The sequence below is a fragment of the Microcaecilia unicolor genome, chromosome 3, assembly GCF_901765095.1.
Source record: "Microcaecilia unicolor chromosome 3, aMicUni1.1, whole genome shotgun sequence".
NCBI lineage: Eukaryota > Metazoa > Chordata > Amphibia > Gymnophiona > Siphonopidae > Microcaecilia > Microcaecilia unicolor.
Window position 1 is genome coordinate 269060775 of NC_044033.1, and position 24124 is coordinate 269084898.

Sequence of the window (24124 nt, forward strand, 5' to 3'; positions counted from 1 at the left end):
TAAAAGAATGGAAAAAGGACCCAAATGAAGAAAATAAGAAGCAACATAAGTACTGGCAAATTAGATGCAAAGCATTGATAAAGAAGGCTAAAGGAGAATATGAAGAGAAACTTGCCACAGAGGCAAAAGATCACAGTAAAAACTTTTTCAGGTACATCAGAAACAGAACGCCTGGGAGGAGCAAAAGGGACACACGGAGAGCAAGGCCATAGCAAAGAGACTGAATGAATTCTTTGCTTCGATCTTTAAAGAAAAAGCTGTAAGAGATCTACCTGTACCAGAAATGTTTTTCAAGGGCAATGATGCAGAGGAACTGAAAAAAATCTCTGTGAACCTGGATGACATACTAAGCCAAATCGAAAAATTAAAGAGTAGTAAATCATGTGGACCAGATGACATGCACCTTAGGGTACCGAAAGAACTCAAACATGAAATTGCTTATCATCTGTTAGTGATCTGTAACCTGATGTTAAAATTGTCAGTAGTACCTGAAGACAGGACAGTGGCCAGTGTAATGCCAATTATAAAAAACAGTTTCAGGGGTGATGCGGGAAATTACAGACCAGTAAGCCTGACCAGTACTGGGCAAAATTGTGGAAACTATTATAAAGAATAAAATTATAGAAGACATGGAGGGGCATAATCGAAAGGGGCGCCAAGTTTTCCTGAGGACGTCCTCTCAGGACGTCCTGGTGAAGGGGCGAGGAAACCCGTATTATTGAAACAAGATGGGCAACCATCTTTCATTTCGATAATACAGTTGGGGATGCCCGAATCGCGAAATTTAGGTCGACCTTAGAGATGGTCGTCCCCAATTATCGGCGATAATTGAAACTGAGGACGCCCATCTCAGAAACTACCAAATCCAAGCCATTTGGTTGTGGGAGGAGACAGCAGTCATAGTGCACTTGTCCCCCTGACATGCCAAGACACCAACCGGGCACCCTAGGGGGCACTGCAGTGGACTTCATAAATTGCTCCCAGGTGCATAGCTCCCTTACCTTGTGTGCTGCGCCCATGGAGCTGGGTATGACATTTGAGGCTGGCAAAAAATATTTTTAAAAGTTTTTTTTGAGGGTGGGAGGGGGTTAGCGACCACTGGGGGAGTAAGGGGAGGTCATCCCCAATTCCCTCCGGTGGTCATATGATCAGTTCAGGCACCTTTTTGAGGCTTGGTCGTAACAAAAAAAGGACCAAGTAAAGTCGCCCAAGTGCTCGTCATGGACGCTCTTCATTTTTCCATTATGGGTCGAGGACGCCCATGTGTTAGGCACGTCCCAGTCCCGCCTTCGCTGCGCTTCCGGCACTTCCCTGTGAACTTTGGTTGTCCCCGCGACGGAAAGCAGTTGAGCACACTCAAAATCGTTTTTTGATTATGCCGATTTGGGCGACCCTGGGAGAAGGACGCCCATCTCCCGATTTGTGTCAAAAGATGGGCACCCTTCTCTTTCGAAAATAAGCCTGATAGTCAAACATGCTTTAATTGGATAGAGTCAACATGGATTCAGCCAAGGGAAATCCTGCCTCACCAATTTGCTTCACTTTTATGAAGGCGTGAATAAACATGCCAATAAAGGAGCCAGTTGATGTAGTGTATCTAGATTTTTAGAAAGTTTTTGATGAAGTTCCTCATGAGAGACTCTTGAGAAAATTAAAGAGTCATGGGATAGGAGATATTGTTCTGTTGTGGATTAGGTATCAGTTATTAGACAGAAAACAGAAGGTAGGGTTAAAAGTCATTTTTCTTAATGGAGATGTTTGAATAGTGGAGTACCACAGGGATTTGTACCAGTGCTATTAAACATATTTATAAATGATCTGAAAATCGAAATGACAAGTGAGGTGATTAAATTTGCAGATGTTGCAAAACTATTCAAAGTTGTTAAAACACATGTAGACCATGAAAAATTGGAGGAAGATGGAAAACTGGGCATCCAAATGGCAGATGAAATTTAACGTGAACAAATGCAAAATGATGCACATTGGGAAGAATCATCCAAGTCAAAGTTACCTGATGCTGGGGTCCAACTTGGGAGTCAGCACCCAAGAAAAAGATCTAGGTGTAATCGTAGCCACTATGCTGAAATCTTCTGCCCAGTGTGCAGTGGCAACAAAAAAAGCAAACAGGATGCTAGGAATTATTAGGAAAGGGATGGTAAATAAGACCAAGAATACTATAATGCCTCTGTATTGCTCCATGGTTCGACCTCACCTTGAGTATTACTTTCAAAAAAGATATAACAGAATTAGAAAAGGTTCAAAGAAGAGCAACCAAAATAATTAAGGGGATGGAACTCTTGAGGAAAGGCTAAAGAGGTTAGGGCTATTAAGCTTAGAAAAGAGACGACTGAGAGAAGATATGACAGACCAGCAAAATATTGAGTGGTGTAGAACAGGTTAAAGTGAATTCATTGTGTACTCTTTTAAAAAGTATGACTAGGGGACACTCAGTGAAGTTACATGGAAATACTTTTGAAACAAATGAGAGGAAATATTTTTTCACTCAATGAGTAGTTAAGCTCTGGAACTCATTGCTGGAGCATGTGGTAACAGTGGTCAGCGTATTTGGGTTTAAAAAAGGTTTGTATAAGTTCCTGAAGGAAACATTCATAGTCTGCTATTGAGACAGTCTTAGGGAAGCCACTGATTTCCCTGGGATTGGTGGCATGGAATGTTGCTACAATTTGGGTTGCTGCTAGGTACTTGTGACCTGGATTGGCCACTGTTAGAAACAGGATACTGGGCTAGATGGACCATTGGTCTGACCCAGTATGACTATTTTTATGTTCTTATGAGTAAGCTGAGATCATTCCTGCTTCTACTGGATACCATGAACCCTAGTAAGACCTGGGATAGTAAATGAAGGGTGGGGGTCTACTAGGGGGCTTAAGGGGGATTCATTACTACCGTGGGGGTGGGGGAGTGTCAGGTGGAGAGTCTTTTTTTTCTAGGGGTAGCGATACCTTTGGAAGATGATTGGGGTCAGAAACTGGTGGTGTAGGATGAAGACAACATAGAGAATGGTAGCAATGATTTCAAAATGTTTCTCCCATGCATTATGTATATGTGTCCGTGTGTATGTATGTGTTTGTAGGGGGGGAGGAGAGTTACATGTTCACTATGTGAAGCTTTTTGAAATTGCTGCTCCCACTGGACATGAAGAGCCATCAGTGTGCAGCCCTGTGCTTATTTTACAAACCAGCTTATAATCGAACGAGAATAACGCCCAAGTTCCGACCTAAATCGGGAGATGGGCGTTCTTCTCACAAAAACAAATAAAGCGGTATAATCGAAAGCCGAACTTTGGACGCTTTCAACTGCACTCCGTCGCGGGTGCGGACAAAGTTGACGGGGGCGTGTCGGAGGCGTGGTGAAGGCGGAACTGGGGCGTGGTTATCGGGCGAACAGAGATGGGCGCCCTTCGCCGATAATGAAACAGTTTTGAGCTAGAATTTAGGACACTTTTCCTGGACCCTGTTTTTTCACGAATAAGGCCCCCAAAAGTGCCCTAAATGACCAGATGACCCCCAGAGGGAGTCGGGGATGACCTCCCCTGACTCCCCCAGTGGTCACTAACCCCCTCCCACCACAACAAATGATGTTTCACAACTTTTTACTTTCACCCTCAAATGTCATACCCTCCTCCCAAGCAGCAGTATGCAGGTCCCTGGAGCAGTTGTTAGGGGGTGCAGTGGACGTCAGGCAGGTGGACCCAGGCCCATCCCCCCCCTACCTGTTACAATTGTGCTGCTTAATGCTACTAGTCGTCCAACCCCCCCAAACCCACTGTACCCACATGTAGGTGCCCCCCTTCACCTCTTAGGGCTATAGTAATGGTGTAGACTTGTGGGCAGTGGGTTTTGAGGGGGATTTGGGGGGCTCAACACCCAAGGGAAGGGTGCTATGCACCTGGGAGCTCTTTTACCTGTTTTTTTGGTTTTGTAAAAGTGCCCCCTAGGGTGCCCGGTTGGTGTCCTGGCATGTGAGGGGGACCAGTGCACTATGAATCCTGGCCCCTCCCACGAATAAATGTCTTGGATTTATTCGTTTTTGAGCTGGGCGATTTCATTTTCCATTATCGCTGAAAAGCAAAAACGTCCAGCTCACACCTTGACGAATAAAACATGGGCGTCTTTTTCTTTTAAAAAATACGATCCGCCCCGCCCCTTCACGGACCCGTTCTCGGAGATAAACGCCCATGGAGATAGGCGTTTCTGTTCGATTATGCCCCTCAAAGAGTCCTAAATTTGTCTGAGCCTCTTGTAAAATCCCCCAAACCCACTGTACCCACATGTAGGTGCCCCCTTCACCCCTTAGGGCTATAATAATGGTGTAGACCTGTGGGCAGTGGGTTTTGAGGGGGGATTTGGGGGGCTCAACACACAAGGGAAGGGTGTTATGCACCTGGGAGCTCTTTTACCTTTTTTTTTGTTTTTGTAAAAGTGCCCCCTAGGGTGCCTGGTTGGTGTCCTGGCATGTGAGGGGGACCAGTGCACTACGAATCCTGGCACCTCCCACGAACAAATGCCTTGGATTTATTCGTTTTTGAGCTGGGCGCTTTCATTTTCTATTATCGCTGAAAAACAAAAATGCCCAGCTCACAAATTGTCGAATAAAACATGGACGTCTATTTTTTGCGAAAATACGGTTTGGTCCGCCCCTTCACGGATCCGTTCTTGGAGATAAACGCCCATGGAGATAGACGTTTTCGTTCGATTATGCCTCTCCACAGAACTTTGTAAGTCTAAGTGCTTTGAAAATATGCCTCCACGTTTGCCACCATTCCTAAGCTTCAACTGAAGTAGCTTCAGACTCTGTGAATAACTCACAGGGTGTGCCTTCATATTGATCCCAACTGTTTCCTATACTACTAATTGTGTTTTTAGGTCTATTGATTCCAACCGACTGGTGCTTCTCTCCTCTCCCCCCCCCCCCCCCCCCCCCCCCCCCCCCCCCCCCCCCAGTAAAAAAGGACACTATGAGTCAACTAGAAATGCTGCCTTGTACTATTTGGTACAATACTTCTGGAATAACTTATCACCCTTTCTCCATACTGAGTTGTCATTCACTAAAACAAAAATCAGATCTAAAAACCCATTTCTTTGACCTTGCATACTGCTGCCAGGGAGGTGGGTATGACATTTGATGGTGAAAATAAAAAGTTGTGAAACATCATTTTTTTTGTGGTGGGAGGGGGTTAGTGACCACTGGGGTAGTCAGGGGAGGTCATCCCCGATTCCCTCCGATGGTCATCTGGTCATTTACAGCACTTTTTTGGGACCTGTTCGTGTGAAAAAAGGGTCCAATAAAAGTGTCCTAAATGTTCGCCAAAAACGCCTTAATTTTTTCGATTATCGCCCTAACGCGTATATCTCTCCTCGGCCGATAACCACGCCCCAGTTCCACCTTCGCCACACCTCTGACACGCCCCCATCAACATTGTCCGCATCCGCGACGGAGTGCAGTTGAAAACGTCCAAAATCGGCTTTCGATTATACCGATTTATTCGTTTTTGTGAGATAAATGTCTATCTCCCGATTTGGGTCGAAATCTAGGCGTTTTTCTCTTTCGATTATAAGGTGGATAGTAATCTGTGGAACTTTGAAATCTCAGGGGCCCTTTTACTAAGCCATGTAGGTGCATACGCATGTCCTACGCACGTCAATTTTGAACTACCACCCGGCTACTGCATGGCACGGGTGGTAATTTCATTATCTACATGCTCCAGAAAATTTCTGACACGCAGAGCTAACCGGGCAGTAATCAGCTTTGTTCTCAAAGTGATGCACTTAGGGAATAGAAATCCTCGGGAGACGTATGTGTTAGGCGGGGAGAATCTGATAGGTACGGACGGGGAGAGGGATCTTGGGGTGATAGTATCTGAGGATCTGAAGGCGACGAAACAGTGTGACAAGGCCATAGCTAGAAGGTTGTTAAGCTGTATAGAGAGAGGTGTGACCAGCAGAAGAAAGGAGATGTTGATGCCCCTGTATAAGTCGTTGGTGAGGCCCCACCTAGAGTATTGTGTTCAGTTTTGGAGGCTGTACCTTGCGAAGGATGTAAAAAGAATTGAAGCGGTGCAAAGAAAAGCTATGAGAATGGTAAGGGATTTGCGTTACAAGACGTATGAGCAGAGACTTGATGACCTGAACATGTATACTCTGGAAGAAAGGAGAAACAGGGGTGATATGATACAGACGTTCAAATATTTGAAAAGTATTAATCCGCAAACGAACCTTTTCCGGAGGTGCAAAGGCGGTAGAACGAGAGGACATGAAATGAGATTGAAGGGGGGCAGACTCAAGAAAAATGTCAGGAAGTATTTTTTCACGGAGAGAGTAGTGGATGCTTGGAATGCCCTCCCGCGGGAGGTGGTGGAAATGAAAACGGTAACGGAATTCAAACACGCGTGGGATAAGCATAAAGGAATCCTGTTCAGAAGGAATGGATCCTAAGGAGCTTAGCCGAGATTGGGTGGCAGAGCCGGTGGCGGGAGGCGGGGATAGTGCTGGGCAGACTTATATGGTCTGTGCCCTGAAAAGGACAGGTACAAATCAAGGTAAGGTATACACAAAAAGTAGCACATATGAGTTTATCTTGTAGGGCAGACTGGATGGACCATGCAGGTCTTTTTCTGCCGTCATTTACTATGTTACTATGTTCTCGCGCTGACAATTACTGCCCGGTTAACATGTGATACTTTACCACTAGATCAATGGGTGGAAGTAAGGTCTCAGGCCCAAAATGGATGTGTGCCAATTTTATTTTGCTGCACATCCATTTTCGGCTAAAACAAAATGGTCTTTTTTGCATGTGCGCTGAAAAATGGACCTGTGCATGTCCAATACAAACATCTACACCAGCACAGGCCACTTTTCGGAGCACCTTAGCCAACGTACCCCTAAGTGCTTTCAAAATGAGCCCCATAGTGTTGTAGTAATTAAGTTTTGAAATCAAGAATACACATATGAGTTTATGTAAAGTAGAAAAATCATTTTTTCCACGTTAAGAGTGGAACCTATGTAGAAAAAAAACCCCGATTGAATACTATGTGAAATTTGTGCATGAAATAATAAATGGAAATCAAGAATCACATCTAAATATTGAAATGATTCCACTGGACAAATGTTCATATCATAAAAATGAAGGGCTAAGTAGGGCTGTGGATGGTGGCCTGAAATCCAACAGGAAACTGTTTTTTCATGATTCAAGATCAATTTATGATCATGAAGCCATTTAGCCAGTGAAAGGAAACATGTTTGTAGTAATCTAAAGTCAGGACAGAGTGGAGAGGTAGGAAAAGCTAGTAAAATACCATCCATGTAATAAAATGCCCTAATGATGAAGTTTTGAAACTACTGTTGCCAGTGGACTCATAAAAATGTTGAAGAGAAGCACTGAAAACACAGACCTCTGTAGAACACCACAAGAAAGTGATCTGGGAGATGAAAAGGGCCCGGGTGTAGAGACAGTAAAGGAGCAGTTAGAAAGGAAGGAGGCAAACCAATCAAGTACTTTACCTGCTAAGTCAATTTCACGAAGATGGGCCAGAAGAGGAGAGTGGTCGACCAGATCAAATGCTGCAGAGAGATCAAAAGAAACCACCAGAACTAAGTCTTCATTGTCAAGAGTTGAAAAGCAAGGCTGTAATGTACTATTGTGTTGTTGAAAACCTGACTTTTAGGATGAAGAATTGGACAGTGTTCTATTTGAGAAGGAATTGATTAAAAACAATTTTTCAATGAGTTTGAACAGAAAACAGAGATTAGAAGCAGGTCAATAGCTATCTGGGAGAGAGGGAGTCTAAGAAGGTTTTTTTTCAAGATAAGGCGATATATAGCCTGCTTCCAATTTAAAAGAAAAATACCTGCCAAGAGACTTTGAGTAATCATCAAAAGAATCAAAGGAAGTAGGCCATGAGATGATTTTTTAACCAGGTAGAAGGAAAGGGTATTAAGAGTGCACATGGTTGGGTGCATAGAATTCAAGACAGTGGAAAATGTAGTTAAAGAAAGAATTGAAAAAAGTTGACCAGGAAAATGACAAGGACACAGAGCGAAGATCCTATGAGGGAGAAATGGGTCTGATGGGATTAATAAGGGGCTCAGAGAATGAATCAAGGGCAGGAACATCAAAAGATGATTGAAGCTTTTCAATTTTAGTTGAAAAATACTGAGCCACATTTTCAGCTGCTGGTAAGGAAACTAAAGTGTGTTTAGAGCTTTTATTCATAAGATGGCCCACAATATTAGAGTTTCCTAACTGAATTTTCTGGATGTATTAATGATCCTTGAATAGTACATTCTTTTTGCAAGTTTTATATGATAATTGTAAGCTCCTGTACAGGATTTACATTTTTTACATTGGTGTGACAGAAGCGTGGATTCCAATTATGCATGTAACTTAAAGAATACTTTAAGTTATGCATGCTCCTGCTACATTTAGGCATGCACACTTACAGCAGCTCTATGGCTGGCATAAATACGAGTACCTACATTTTAGGCACGTGTATACCAGATTCAGTGGCGTTCCTGGGGGGGGGGGCGGTGGGTGCGGTCCACCCCGGGTGCACGCCGCTGGGGGGGGATGCTGCGCATGCCTGTCCTCCGTTCGTTCCATGCTTCTTCTCTGCCCCAGAACAGGTTGCATTGGGAGAAGCAGCAGCGGCGGTAAGAAAAAACGATTACATCTCAGTGGGAGAGTTTCCGCTTTGGTGGGAGGGTGGGAGATGGCCCGCCAAAGCGGGAGTCTCCTGCTGAATGCGGGAAACTTGGCAGGTCGTGTGGGGAGGGGTGAGGGAGTGGAGGAAGAGAACCAGATCATTGGCTCAGGGTGCACAGTCCTTTGAACCGGCTCCGTAGTTCCTACCACATGCTCTCCAGGCTTCTAATTTGAGGGGACCAGTTAAAGAATTGCCCCCTATTATAGTATTGACGTGCACACAGCACCATCAGTGCAGAAAGTTTGACAGTTTTATGAAGCAATGTAACTATTTATTATTATTATTAATTTTGAAATAACATGAAGAACACACTTTGTTTACAGAAAAGTAGGAATTAGAAATTTACAAATAACTCTAAATAGTTCAAAGATAAAGAATGTACTATATTAGTCAACAATAAGCAGGGCTTAAGGAGACAAACACCAAGAGAAAAACAAAATGAAGAAATGGAAAAAGGACAACAGTTTTTCAGTAAGGCCTTCCTTCATGTCACTGGAGAAGATGCCTACCTCACTGATTTCGTAGAATCAAGAAAAAATTTTAATTGGGAGAGTTCATAAAAAATGTATTTCACTCCAGCATATCTCAACAAACATTTACAAAGAAAATAGAAAACATAAATTCTCTTGAAATCTAAAGCCTCTGAGCGCATGATCAGAAATTTCTTTCTTTGGTGGTCCTGGGTAGCTCTACAAGGGTCTGGAAATATCCAGATCCTGCCTCCTAGAAATAAAGGACCTGATATTCAGAAAATGCTGGACTCCTAAAATTATGGTCCTAAGTGAGCCTCTTAAATTTGTGCCCTATTTTCAGCCAAATTTTGGAGCATAATTTTACAGCTGAAAATTAAGCTTAATTTATGAGCTTATTAGCCTAATTTTTGAGCCTAGGCTGAAAATTTTCTCCAGCCTAAATCCACTCTTGTTGCCATCTACTTTTTAATGCTCCTCAATTTAAAAGTTTAATGAAATTTTGAGTAAAAAGTTATGCACTTAGCTCTAATAAAATTTCAAAGAGACCAATTTATGAACATAATTTTCAATGGGGTCCCTTTACTAAGCTGCATTAAAAATTGGCTGGTGCTGCTATTAGCACATGGATTTACCGCATGTTGTGGCCACTTTTAGCGGGGCAGTAAGATGGCCACATTTGCTATATCCCCCATTAATGGCCAAATGCTAATTTCCCAATATCGTATTCTGTGGTATTGCTTTTTAGTGCATGGTGGCCAAACAGTAGTGCTTCTGTGGCTTAGTAAAAGGGCCCCAATGTTAGGATCATAAATCTTTTGAATATTGGGCCCAAGTATATTTGTATCTAAAAGCTCCAATATCTTGAGGGAACACAAAGTTCACCAGCAAGGTTGTCCTCACAAACCCTACTACTATTAAACTTATCAAAAAAGGTGCCAGTTCCAGATTATTCACAGTTTGATTGCCCCTTGCATCTTCCAATTCTCTCATTTCTCATCCTACTCAATCCTTGATGCGCCCTTTTGCCAAGCGGTGGTAAGCCCACTGCGGGCTTACCGCACGCCAAACAGGAACTACAGGCAGGCTACTGCAGCAGCACAGCAATAGTTCCCACCCCTAGTGTGCACCATTTCCTGCTCTACAAAACTAATTTCTATTTTTGCAGCGCCGGTGTAAACCTGGTGAAAAGTGGGCAGTGCTGGATTGGCGCAGGAGCTCATACCGCCACCTCAATGGGTGGTGGTAGGTGCTCCCTCCAGAAATGGCTATATGGTGGGTGAGTGGTTCACTTACCACACAGCCATTTCTGTTTAAAAAACAAAAAAGACAGCCTTTTACCTGTTGTGGTAAAAGGAGGACTCAGCGTGCGTGAAAAACACATGCTGACACTAGCACAGGCCCCCTTTTACTGCAGCTTAGTAAAAGGATCCCCAAATATCATATTAATAAAAGGGAAGGAAGACTCAGGATTTTAAAGAACTTCCTTTAAATACTTCAGGAAGATAGCCAAGGGTGTCATAAGATGAGTTTTGGAAAGTTCAAAATTCAAAGATTTTAAAGCATTTTTCCATGTTCTCATGCCTTTCACTCTCAGTTTCTTCCTGCAGAGCTTTAACCAATTGGGATAGCTCTTGCTGTTCACCCTTTCTTGACTGAAGTCTAGAATATATTTCTGTGGCAATTGTAGCAACTGAGGAAATTAATTTGTCCATGGATACCATAGCCTGCATAACACTATCTATTGTAACATTAGATGGCTTAATCAATGCTTTTGATTTTACTTCTGTACTCTGCTTTGATGGTCTGACCCTAAGTAGGTTATCAAATAAACCCAACCTTGAAACCTTGAATGGTGGTTTACTCATGATCAATGACATGACACTTCTCAGGAGGCAAAGCAGCCCTGCCAACTACAGCTACCACTCTAGCTCCTGCAACTCCAAATGCAGTAGAGAGACCTTCTGTTGGCAAGCAATTTGAGCTGCAGTTACAAATATCAAAACTTGCTAAATCTCAAACCCCCTGAAGTATTCTGCCATCAGGACTCTGTCACACAAGTTATTGGGTCCGCCTGAAAAGCCAGAGCTTTAACAGGGGCTACTGTTCACTGCAGATCAAGGAAGAACCACTTGCTGGGACTCAAGGTAATGTCAGGGCCAGTGGAAGAGAGGTCCTTTGCCCCCTTGACTGATGCAGTCATTCTCTCTCTCTAGCAGACTGAAACTCGCAAGTGCTCTGAAATTGTAGTCTGCCACAAAGAGATAGCTACTGAAGCAGGCAGCGGTAAAGCTTGCATACTCCTTTTCCTCTTTTCCACTGGAAAATAACAGATGGTAAGTAGGAAATGATTCAGAAGCAGAATCATGGAGTTCCATTCGACATATACTTTCTAAGACACCATCTCGCAAATGTAACTACTTCAGTGGAAACTAGTAAAGGCCATGTTGAGACAGCAGCGCCACACCTTCTTTTACAACATTGTTTTTCTCGCACAGAGCTTGTGCAGACTTCTTTTTCTTCCTGACTATATACCATAGGACTTTAGGTTGTCATTTCCTAAGCAACACACCTCAGACTTTCAAACTTCAAATACAAAGCCAGTAGAATTGCCCCCTGTTTTAAATATGGTGGCAGATGAACCTTTCCCATCAATGTCCTCAACCTCTACTGGAACAACCCTATTCATTCTTTTAGAATATGATCAAAACTGGGTCAAAGGCAACTGCAAGAATCTACCAGGTTTAAAATATCAAGTTCAGGCCACACCACAGGCCTCTCAATCTACAGGAGGTATCCCTATGCAGAGAGACACCCAATTTATAGAATTTTCCTTTAAATATTTTGGGGGTCCTTTTATTAAAGAGTTGCCATGCGGCAACTTGGAACTACGGCAGGTCCAACGTGGGTTCTGGTGGTAGTTCCACTCCCAGTGTGTGCCATTTCTGGCACTAGCAGAAATATTTCAGCAGGGGGTTACCGCAGGGTTAGTGCGGAAGACCCTACTACCACCTCAGTGGGTGGCTGTAAGTGCTCCCCTCTGAAATGGCCTCATGACAAGTGCAAACTTACCACATGGTCATTTTGTTTTTGGCTTTTTTACCCACTGTGGTAAAAGGGGCCCTGGAGTGCGGCAAAAATGGCCACCGCCGCTAGCGCAGGGCCCCATTTACCACAGGTACAACATTTTAAGTTCAAACTTTTGTGGCCAGACCTCTTTGTCTTATTGGTCTCTTACTAAAATATAGCAGTATATGATGGATCGGCAAGTCAAACTGAAACTAATTCATTTCATAAATGGGCAAGGAAAGCCATATTTGACTTTTTTCTGATATGACTCTGGATCAACTCTTTCAATTCAACTCAAATTCCTGTTTATGTCTCAGCTTATAGAATATGTCTACTTTATTGTAAACTGATGAAAAACCATTAATTGAGGTAGGATAGCTGAGAACACTTTTCTTGCTCCTAAATGGTGGACCAAGCAAACTCAAGCTCATCACTTGCATTGAAATCAACATCAAATAGGGATGTGCTCACTTTGTCCAAAGTTTCTATTGATAACCTGCTAAACTAATTTGCTTATTTCTAGGAACATACCCCCCCACTGAGGTGAAAGAGACTACTGAGAAACATGTCACCCCTACTCTGGAAGAGCAGTTCTTGTTTAAGAAATATCAGATTCTTGCCTTGTGGGATGAAGTTCAAGAACTGAAACATGAGATTGCAGACAATTTGGCTTTTACCAGAGAAGCGCAAAATGCAGAGGAAAACCTCAGAAACGCAGAGGTATAACAGAGGAATGCCACAATTTGTTTTTCAAAATATAGGTTTCTAAAATGATAAAGCTGATAATTATTTGCTGCATAATTAATTTTTGTAGATAGGAGCGAGAGGAGGGGCAGGAGGAAGGGAATTATCAAAGAGTAAAAATTGCTCTATTATGTTTAAAACGTATCTGGTCGATTATTCAAAATGATTTAACCGGTCAGAAATGGCAGCTGACCAGTTAAATGGCTTGTTCGGGGCTATCCGCTAATTTTCAGCAGCTCTTAAGTGATTATTGCTGCCGAAAATTTGCAGTTAGCTTCTAAGTGAAAATCGGCTATTTTGGGGGTGTTCCAGAGGCAGAATTGCACTAGGCTGGTTAAGTGCCTATATTCAGCACTTAACCAACCAGAGTAACTGCATAAATAGGACTATATAAAAGTCACTCTTATCTTTATGCAGCAATTCATGGCACTTAAGTTCTGAATATTGACTTAAGCTGCCATGTGTTAGCCGGCGCCACATAAACCAGATATTCAATGCCGAAGCCCGGACATGGCTGGAACAATGCCAGTGGTCAGCATAATGCTCACAAACGCCAGCTGACTATTACTCCTATGTTCTTAATTGTTCAAGAGGAATGGTATCCTTATTTTGAGTTAAGGATATGGCAGCTTTCAAGGCTGAATTGCTTTTAAGAGTTGCAAAAATCAGATTATTCTAACTCTTGTAGTAACCCATGTGGTTTTCCACAGGGGTCTCCACTGTCACCAACATTGTTTTATATCTTTTTACATACCTTAGGTTCACTTTTAGAATCTCAGCAATTCCTATGTTATGTCTATTCTGACGACATTACTGTCATGATCCCTGTTTATCAGACGGTAAGTCAGGCTATGCTAGTGGTTCCCAAACTTTTTCGGTTGCAGCACCCCTAGTGTCCTTGCAATTTTTCATGTCCCCCCACCACACATTTCTCTCCCTGCCCTTTTTCTGCCTCCCCCCCCCCCCCCCCGGCCACACATTTTTTCTCACCACATATTTCTCCTCTCCCCTCCCAAGAAAAAGGTATTCTGGGGAAAAAGGATTTCAAAAATGGGTTAATATTAACATTCTTTTTGATTGTATCTAAATATATGTATTTTTATACAGTTTGGTAACACTGCATAAAAATGGAACAGAGCGTCTACCTATATGCAAGATATATATTTTTTGTTTTTGTTTTGTTTTAGGGAGTTGTTTATGTTTACATTTATTTATTAGTTTCATTAAATACAAAGATACCATCTTTGATAGGATACACCAATGTCACAGTATTTTACAAAAGAAAATCATATTCGAACATTATTCCAACATTATCTTAGTTTTATAGTCCACTAAAAGATTTTTTGGGGTTTCAAAATGGTTTGAAAAACCAATGGAAGTTGGAAATTAAACATCTGTATGCCTTGAAAAAAAATTGGCAGGAGGTTACCTTTTAATTATACAAACCTTTTCTTTATATGGGCTTAACCTTTTTCACCTTGTGCATTAAGGAAAGTGCGTAATTGTTCAGGCTCAAAGTCAACAAACATTTACAGGGAAAACACAATTGAAATTTTGCCTTAATAGCCAAAGATTCTTGTTTAATCTCAAGAAATTTTGTTCTCCTCTGTTGAGACCAACGAGAAATATCTGGAAATATTGAAACTTTACTACCCTTAAATTCCGGGTGTATATTTTTAAAGTATAGTCTCAACAGAGCTTCTTTGTCTTGTAAAAATATAAATGAAACAATTAAAGTAGCTCTGAACTCAATATTTTCTTTCGATTGTTCCAGAATATCTGTTAAATCAAGGGATTCAAAGGTCTTATCTCCTGGAACATTCTGTTGTGATTTTGGCAAAGTTTTCAGATAATATATTCTTTGCAAAGGTGGAAGGGATTGATCTGAATACTTGTACACCTCTTTCAAAAATTTTACAAACATATCTCTAGGAGTGGTAAATTGATCTTTTGGAAAATTTAAGACATGTAAATTTAAGTTTCTTGAAAAGTTTTCTAAATTTTCTATCTTTCGATGTAATACCATTCTGTCTCCAGAGATTTGTGCTTGTTGTTCCTGTATCTTAGCAGTTTCAGTTTCAAGTTTAATCTGTTTCAGCGATAAACCTTCCATCTTCTCTTTTAAATTTTTTATCTGAGAGGAATTGTTTAAAGGTACGGAAATAAAGGCATTACAGACCTTATGCATAGATTCCAATTAGGGAGTTGTTTAATTTGCTTCTTTGATCTCTGCCACCCTCAGGGATCGGGCTGTCTCCTGCTGTTACCTACTCTGACAGTCTCTCTCTGTCTCTCTTTTTCACTCACACACACACACACACACAACACACAGGCAAATAGATGCCCTCCCTCCTGGGCTCTATTTCTGCAAGTAATAGGGGAGAGTCTTGTCCCACTGACTACACGATACCTACCACGCCACTTGTCAGACAACATACACAAAGCTCATGAAAAAGACACTTAGAACTGCTAGCGCCAACTCCTAACTTCTAACACTGCCTGTAGCGCAACCAACCTTTCACATGGCCACTGTGCCCACCCCTCTCCCACAATCAAAATCATAGCCACCAATGTGTATGCGGTAGTACCAAACCCATTGCAGGGATTGGATGGGAGTCTGAGCAGTATAAATAAAATTTGTGCATTAAAGAAAGGATTGACATGGCCGGCCGAAGAGCAGAGTTAACATGTTAACATGCGATAACCCGGGTCCTGGCAACAGGAGAAGGAGACCAATCAGCATGTGCATGCATCTCCCTCATTGGCATCCCTGTGAGTTTGTCGTGGTGTACAGTTTGGGAAATGCTGGGCTACTAATAGTTGAGAATTGTTTAGATCTTATCTTATCTTGGATGCCGCATTACAAACTTAAGTTAAATCCAGAGAAGACTAAATTCTTGTTATTATCCAATAACCCTGATCCTTTATTTAGACCATATTCAGGTCAAGCAAACTAAATACACTTTTTCCTCAGTAATCAAAATTTTAGGGGTCTATGTAGATAGTACTCTCTCTCTCTTCACTCTCATATCAATGCTGTAGTTAAAGGCTTGTTTTTCTTATTAAGGAAACTGAGGGATCCTTTTACCAAGCTGTGGGAAAAAGGATCCTGCGCTAGTGACGGGGGTCGTTTTTCCCACACACCAGGGCCGCAGCGGGTAAAAAGCCCCCAGACAAACATGGCCATGCAGTAAGAGAACTCTTACTGTGTGACCATGCGGCAGGAAGCCCATACTGACACCCACTGAGGTGGCGATAAGGGCCCCCACAGTAACCCAGCTGTAACCGGGCAGCATGCGGCAATGCCCGTTTACTGCCAGGTTACTGCCGCACAAGCCATTTCTGGGAGTTTTCTTTTTCCCCTGGAAATGGCACACGCTTGGGGCAGAACTACCGTCGGCGGCTGCGTTGGGCTTACCGATGCTTTGCAAAAGACCCCCTGAGACAGGTGAGATGCTTTTTTGGAAACTGACAAATTCAGACTTCTAGTCCAATCGTTGATATTGTCGAAGACAGATGATTGTAATTTGATTTTTCTGGGAGTGCAAAGTATAAATTAAGAAAGCTTCAGACAATACAGAACACAGTGGTGCATTTAATTTTTTCTTTAAAAAATCAGACAAGATCTCGTGCGTATTTTATAAAATTACACTGATTGCTGATAGAGGCCAGGGTTTTGTTCAATTTGCTTGTCTTTTATTTAAGGTTTTAGATGGAGCTATTCCAGCTTAGATCCCGAAGAACCATAAACAATTCTCCTTTTAACTTTCCTTCAGCCAAAGGTTGTAGGAGATTGGAAATTCGTGAACTATTGTTGGCTTATCAAGCCCCTAAAGTTTGGCAAGAATTCTCACTGTGTTTTAATCCTATGTTTTATTTAGGAGGAATCTTAAAACTTATCTTTTCAAGAAATTTGTCTTGTCTCATAATTAGCATTATTTGTTTTTTTTAATGATTTGAGTGTTATAATTTCTAGGAGATTGTCCTGGTTTCCTAGCGGATATTGTGAACTGCTTAGAACTTTGTGGTTATAGCAGTATACAAATACCACTGTTGTTATGTTATGTTATGTTATGTGGAGGATGCCTTTATAATGATATATAAATCATGTGAAGGGCAATTATATAGCTGGGCACATGTAGTTATGTGCACCTTGCGTGCATGAATGGCAACTTAATTGGCAGTAATGAATGCAAGAGCACTAAGAGCTATTCTATAAGGGAACACATAAATTCCATGGTACATAACCGTAAAGGGTGTACATATGGGTGGGACATGAGCATGTCTCCTACTTGCAAGCACAACGTATAGAATCCTATAAGTTGCATGCCCTGTATGGCTCTTTTAGGTGTGCCATGTTACAACAGCCACAGTCCTGACATAAGTGGGCATACCTAAATGTAGGCACATCGATGCTGACTTATACTAGTATTCTATAATGGAATCTTAGCATCAAGATGCTGTTATAGAATTGGCATTCAGTTCGTGGCATCAAGGTACCTATCTTGAGGTGCCAAGTGATAGAATTGCCCCCACAATGTGCCATTCTGTGGATAGACTATATACAATTAAGAAAAAATTATGAGGAGGAAAGGCCTTAGAACGTTTTCAGCCTACTTGACTAATGGCTTATAGGATAAAACATTAGTTACTTGATATAAAAACTTCTAAATAAAACATTAAACAGCAGATTTGCTTATTGATTTTACTTATCTTTATTATATTCAATTATCTTTATAGAAACCTGATAAAGGTCCCCATTTTGCCTACTACTGCCTCAGAGAAATAGAATTTTTTAAAAAGCTGATATTCAGTCTATCAATCTGGCTATCACATGATGCTAACACACTACCTTGGTGTCCAAAAGAGAAGAGCCATTCATGCTTCCTTCCATTGCTGAACAATTGACTCCTTACTCAGGGAGAACTGTCTCTAACCAATCAACTATCCACAACTGATTCCCAAAGAATTCTGTCTGTACAGTCCTTGAATCAAGCAGACATATTGGAATCGCACGTTGTTAATGAAAAACAGTCAAACTCATGCTCCCATAAATATCCATCTCTTTTCCAAATGCAACTGAGCTTTTACCTTATTGCCATCACAAATACTCTCTGACATCTGATCCACCACACTACAGCATAAATCAGAAAATTAATGACCCATCTCTACACAGTGAGACCATTGGAGCTTCATGCTTACTTTATTAAGATAATATTTATGGCCGTCAACCTGACTTTTAATTTGCAGGTTGTCTTCCTACATACAGTTTTTTTTACAGGGTCATTAAATAATGTACACTACTACATACGATGAAACACTATTAGTAACTTGCTTTAATTTATAAATCTTATTATATAATGCAGAAGTGGGAAACCAAAGTCCTTGGGGGCCACAACATAGTTGGGTTTTCAAGATTTCCACAATGAATATGTGTCAAACTGGGCAGGTGGCAGGTGGCACTTCAGCACTCTCCTTTCATTCCAAACCATACACAGTATATATTCACACTTGACCAGTTATCCGACAAAGAGTGGAATTTATTGTGGCCGCAACATTCTACAGTTTATATCTATGAATACATTCACAGTAGCAAGCAATTTCCAATCAAGTATACATTTTAAAGTAATAAACAATCAATTTTATGACTCCATTTCTATCTAGAGCATTTGAGGCAAAGTGGCCTAGCCTTCTGAGTCACACAGTTCTCTCTCTTTCTGCCATAATCACGCTGCAGTTTTTTGCTCTGCCTGGTGCATATACCGCGCTGACATGCCCAGGTGCTAACATCACATCTTTGCTCAAGAGATTGCCGTAAAAGCATCTTCCCTCTCGTAACCGTTGACTCTCTTTCTTGAAGCCTTCAGCCTCCCCATTCCGTCCAAGTCTGAGGTAGGCTCCGCTGATCATCTGTTAATCTGGCACTGGCCCCTTCTGTACAAGAGGGGAACTGCCCTTGGTCTTAAACATCATCCATGCTACTGCTAGCATAGGACAACAAACACATGACCTTTTACCTTGCTTTTGTTTGAAACATAGTGCTGTGTGCTCTTTCAGGCTAGGACCCACCGCCCTGCCTGTGGAGTGCTGAAACAAGACACTACACCTCCTTGATATAGGGCGGGTGGGGTGGGAGAGCCGTGGGAGCAGCAGGCTAAAATGGTGAGTGCACATTGCGGGCACCACCCTTCTTGCTCCCAGAGGTCACTTCTTTCCCACCTCACCTGTAAGACTTCCTGTCTTACCTGCCTTCCTATAGGTCCTCCCTTCTTTCGTGCCTCCCCTTCCTTATCCCTTACCTAACTTGCCTATGCTTGCAATCACCTCTAAACTTTCCATCACCCTCCCCCCATCTATTTGTCCGGCGCCGTTCGATTATGCCCCTCAATGTGGAGCAACTGAAGTACATCACTATGGGCTTCTTTTACAAAGCCGCAATAGCAATTCCTGTGCGGCAAATGAAAGGAAGCCCATAGGAACTGAATGAGCTTCCTCTTATTTGCCGCACCGAGAAGTGATAGTGTGGCTTTGTAAAAGAGGCCCTAGAAGACTAGAAGATGTAACAGATCAAACTGACAAATTCAAGAGTAACAAATCTCCATGACTGGGGGGGGGGGGGGGGGTCATCCCCAAAGTTTTGAAGGAGATCAAACATGAAGTTGCTAACTTGTTACTAGTAATCTATAACTTATCATTCAAATGGCCATCTACCTGAGGACTGGAATGGCAATTTTTAAAAGGCTTCTGAGCTGATCTGAGGAACTATAGACTGGTGAGTTTGATGTCAGTGGCAGGGGAAATGGTTGAAGTTGTACTAATAAAAAATATTGACCATATAGATAGATACAGCTTAATAAAAATGAATCAGCACTGGTTCAGTAAAGGCAAGTCTCTTGCCTCACCAATTTTAGATTTTTTAAAGGTGTAAATAAGCAAGAAGATAATGGTGAACTGGTTGCTATAGAGGGGCATAATCGAACGACGCCGGCCATCTACATGGGCGGCCAGCTATATGGCCGGCGCCGCAAACAGCGGTCCCGAACCGTATTACCGTAAAAGATGGCCGGCCATCTTTCATTTCGATAATCCGGTTAGGGCCAGCCAAATGTCAGAGATGGCCGGGTTTGAGATGGTCGGCATCGGTTTTCGACGATATTGCAAACTAATGCTGGCGATCTCAAACCCGGCCAAATCCAAGGCATTTGGTCGTGGGAGGAGCCAGCATTTGTAGTGCACTGGTCCCCCTCACGTGCCAGGACACCAACCGGGTACCCTAGGGGGCACTGCAGTGGACTTCAAAAATAGCTCCCAGGTGCATAGCTCCCTTACCTTGGGTGCTGAGCCCCCCAAATCCCCCCCAAAACCCACTACCCACAACTGTACACCACTACCATAGCCCTTAGGGATGAATGGGGGCACCTACATTGAGTTTTGGGGGGATTTGGAGGGCTTAACATTTACCACTACAAGTGTAACAGGTAGGGGGGGATGGGCCTGGGTCCACCTGCCTGAAGTGCACTGCACCCACTAAAATTTGCTCCAAGGACCTGCATACTGCTGTCATGGAGCTGGGTAATGCATTTCAGGCTGGCATAGAGGCTGTCAAAAAATGATTTTTAATTTTTTTTTTGGTGGGCGTGGGGTTGGTGACCACTGGGGGAGTAAGGGGAGGTCATCCTTGATTCCCTCCGGTGGTCATCTGCTCAGTTGGGGCACTTTTTTGAGACTTGGTCCTGAAAATGGACCAAGTAAAGTCGGCCAAATGCTCATCAGGGCCGGCTTTCTTTTTTCCATTATCGGCTGAGGGTGGCCATGTGTTAAAAATGCCCCCTTCCCGCCTTCGGTACACCTTCAACACGCCCCCTTGAAGTTTGGCTGGCTCCGTGACGGACTGCAGTTGAGGCCGACCAAAATCGGCTTTCAATTATGCCGATTTCGCTGGACTTGAGAGATGGCCGGCCATCTCCCGATTTGTGTCGAAAGATGGCCGGCCTTCTCTTTCGAAAATAAGCTGGTATAGTTTATTTGGATTTTCATAAGGCGTTTGACAAAGTCCCTCATGAGCGACTCCTTAGGAAAGTAAAGAATCATGAGATAGGACACAATGCCCTTTTGTGGCAGTACGATTGAATGGTCAATTATCCACGTGGAAAAGAGTCAGAAGCATTAATGGAGTGACCCAAGGGTCTGTACTGAGACCTATGATCTATACATCATAGGTCTCAGTACAGACCCTTGGGTCACTCCATTAATGCTTCTGACTCTTTTCCACGTGGATAATTGACCATTCAATCGTACTGCCACAAAAGGGCATTGTGTCCTATCTCATGATTCTTAGCATGAGATGTATAGCATATTCATAACCGATCTGGTGAGAGTGAGTGAGGTGAACATATTTGCAGATGACACCAAATTATTCAAAGTTGTTTCAATGGCAGAAGAGAGTGAGTATTTGCAGAAGGATTTTGTGAGACTAGGAGACAGGGCATGTAAATGGCAGATGAAATTTAATGTGAACAAGTACAGAATGATGCACATAGTTAAAAAAAAAGAAAAGAAAAACAAATTCCAACTGCAAGTACAAATTTCTGCGTTCTGAGTTAGGAGTCTTCACCCAAGAAAACAGTCCACGGGAGACGTATGTGTTAGGCGGGGAGAGTCTGATAGGTATGGGCGGAGAGAGGGATCTTGGGGTGATAGTATCTGAGGATTTGAAGGCGACGAAACAGTGTGACAAGGCGGTGGCCATAGCTAGAAGGTTGTTAGGCTGTATAGAGAGAGGTGTGACCAGCAGAAGAAAGGGGGTGTTGATGCCCCTGTATAAGTCATTGGTGAGGCCCCACCTGGAGTATTGTGTTCAGTTTTGGAGGCCGTATCTTGTTAAGGATGTAAAAAGAATTGAAGTGGTGCAAAGAAAAGCTGCGAGAATGGTATGGGATTTGCGTTACAAGATGTATGAGGAGAGACTTGGTGAACTAAACATGTATACTCTGGAGGAAAGGAGAAACAGGGGTGATATGATACAGACGTTCAAATATTTGAAAGGTATTAATCCGCAAACGAACCTTTTCCGGAGATGGGAAGATGGTAGAACGAGAGGACATGAAATGAGATTGAAGGGGGGCAGACTCAAGAAAATGTCAGGAAGTATTTTTTCACGGAGAGAGTAGTGGATGCTTGGAATGCCCTCCCGCGGGAGGTGGTGGAAATGAAAACGGTAACGGAATTCAAACATGCATGGGATAAGCATAAAGGAATCCTGTGCCAAAGGAATGGATCCTCAGGAGCTTAGTCAAGATCAGGAGGTGGGGCTGGTGGTTGGGAGGCAGGGATAGTGCTGGGCAGACTTATACGGTCTGTGCCAGAGCCGGTGGTGGGAAGCGGGACTGGTGGTTGGGAGGCGGGGATAGTGCTGGGCAGACTTATACGGTCTGTGCCAGAGCCAGTGGTTGGGAGGCGGGGATAGTGCTGGGCAGACTTATACGGTCTGTGCCCTGAAGAGCACAGGTACAAATCAAAGTAGGGTATACACAAAAAGTAGCAAATATGATTTATCTTGTTGGGCAGACTGGATGGACCGTGCAGATCTTTTTCTGCCGTCATCTACTATGTTACTATGTTACTATGTCTTGTAGTTGCTGTGGATGATATAGAGGCATATTTTCAAAGCACTTAGACTTACAAAGTTCCATAGTAAAAGATAAGTGCTGCTTCTTACTATTCACGTTTTGGAAAAATGTTTGACACTGAAGATGTTTAAAATTGACATAATAAAAAAATACCTTGGGTGATCCTATGACGATTTGCACCCCAAAAACATTTTTTTCTTTTTAGAATAAGGAACACTGAGTTCCTATGGTGTGAGCTGCATTAGTATCTGAAGATCCCCATAGTAAGTTGGATATGGTCGAGAATATTACACATGTATAAGAATAGCCTGATGACACTTTTGGCTATAATCATAACAAAATAAAGTTCTGTTATACATATATGAAGAAAAGTATCTTTATGTAAAGCATTATTGTTTGGGACATTGTGTGAGCTCTATTGGAATTTAAGTCCCCACATATACAATATACGGTCCGATAGCATGTGATAAAGGCATTATTAATTATTATTAATAAATAAATAACCAGTATAAAATCAGCTTTGCATGAGATAACATGCGCTAATATTGATATTGAAACTTATAGAGACATCAAAACAGGAAAAAAAATCTTTGTATCTCATGCCCAAATCTCAAATTTACAAAACATTAGCAATAATTACTGTATGTCAGAATAGAACTTCATTTGTTGTAATGAACAGCCTTGAACATCTCATTATTCAGGATTATATTGTTTACAAAATATCACAGAACTATCCATTGTACAAGACTATTTGCCATCCTTCTTTCCTCTTTGTCCATACTTCTTTTAATTGTGTCACCATCAGTCTGGTATTCTACAAAAAGCACATGATGGTTGGGCACCTATATGATGAGTCAGAAAAGCAGAGGAAGAGGATGAAAGACCACTTTGTGAATCACAGTATTCAATGTAAACAAGAATTTTGCAGCTGTGCTACAGTACAGGACTGATGCCTAAAATTTTGGTGTTTAAAAAATGCAAGTATATGAAACGTCTGTAGCACTAAAAAGTAAGAGCCCTGCTTACTATGTTGTGCTAGGTTTTTAGCGTGCGCTAAATGCTAGAGTCACCCATATGTTCCTGTGGGTGACATGGTTTAGCACGCACTAATTATTAGCGAGCACTAAAAACGCTAGTGCGGCTAAGTAAACAGGGCACTGTCTGTTTATTACTTCTGCAGGCTAAAGCTGTGAGATTACAATCTTCAAACAGATTGCTTCAGAGAACGTGCAAGGTAAGAGAACGGCTGCAAATAGATTAATTAGGGGGCAGCTCTCAAAACACGATGCAAAGTTCTTGGGTACTTTCATGAAGGGGTAGTGTGCCTGTTCCCAAAGGGAAAATACGAGCATTCTTTTCCTTAGAATATGCCTGGGGAAAAAGTACTTGGAAAAGTTTGCAACTGCTTTTTGTGTCAATACTTTCCCTCTGAAAAAAAGCATGTGTAGGTTTGAAAATGCAAAACTGTGAGGGCCCCTTTTACCAAGCTG

At 42.3% G+C, this 24124-nt stretch overlaps 1 protein-coding gene across 1 annotated transcript in view; it reads left to right on the forward strand.

Moving 5' to 3' along the window:
* C3H6orf118 (chromosome 3 C6orf118 homolog) overlaps positions 1–24124 on the forward strand; it is an 86109-nt gene that overhangs the window by 40704 nt on the left and 21281 nt on the right. Inside the window, 2 exon segments of the mRNA XM_030195441.1 lie at positions 12785–12981; positions 23815–23868. Coding sequence (XP_030051301.1) covers positions 12785–12981; positions 23815–23868 — 251 coding nt within the window.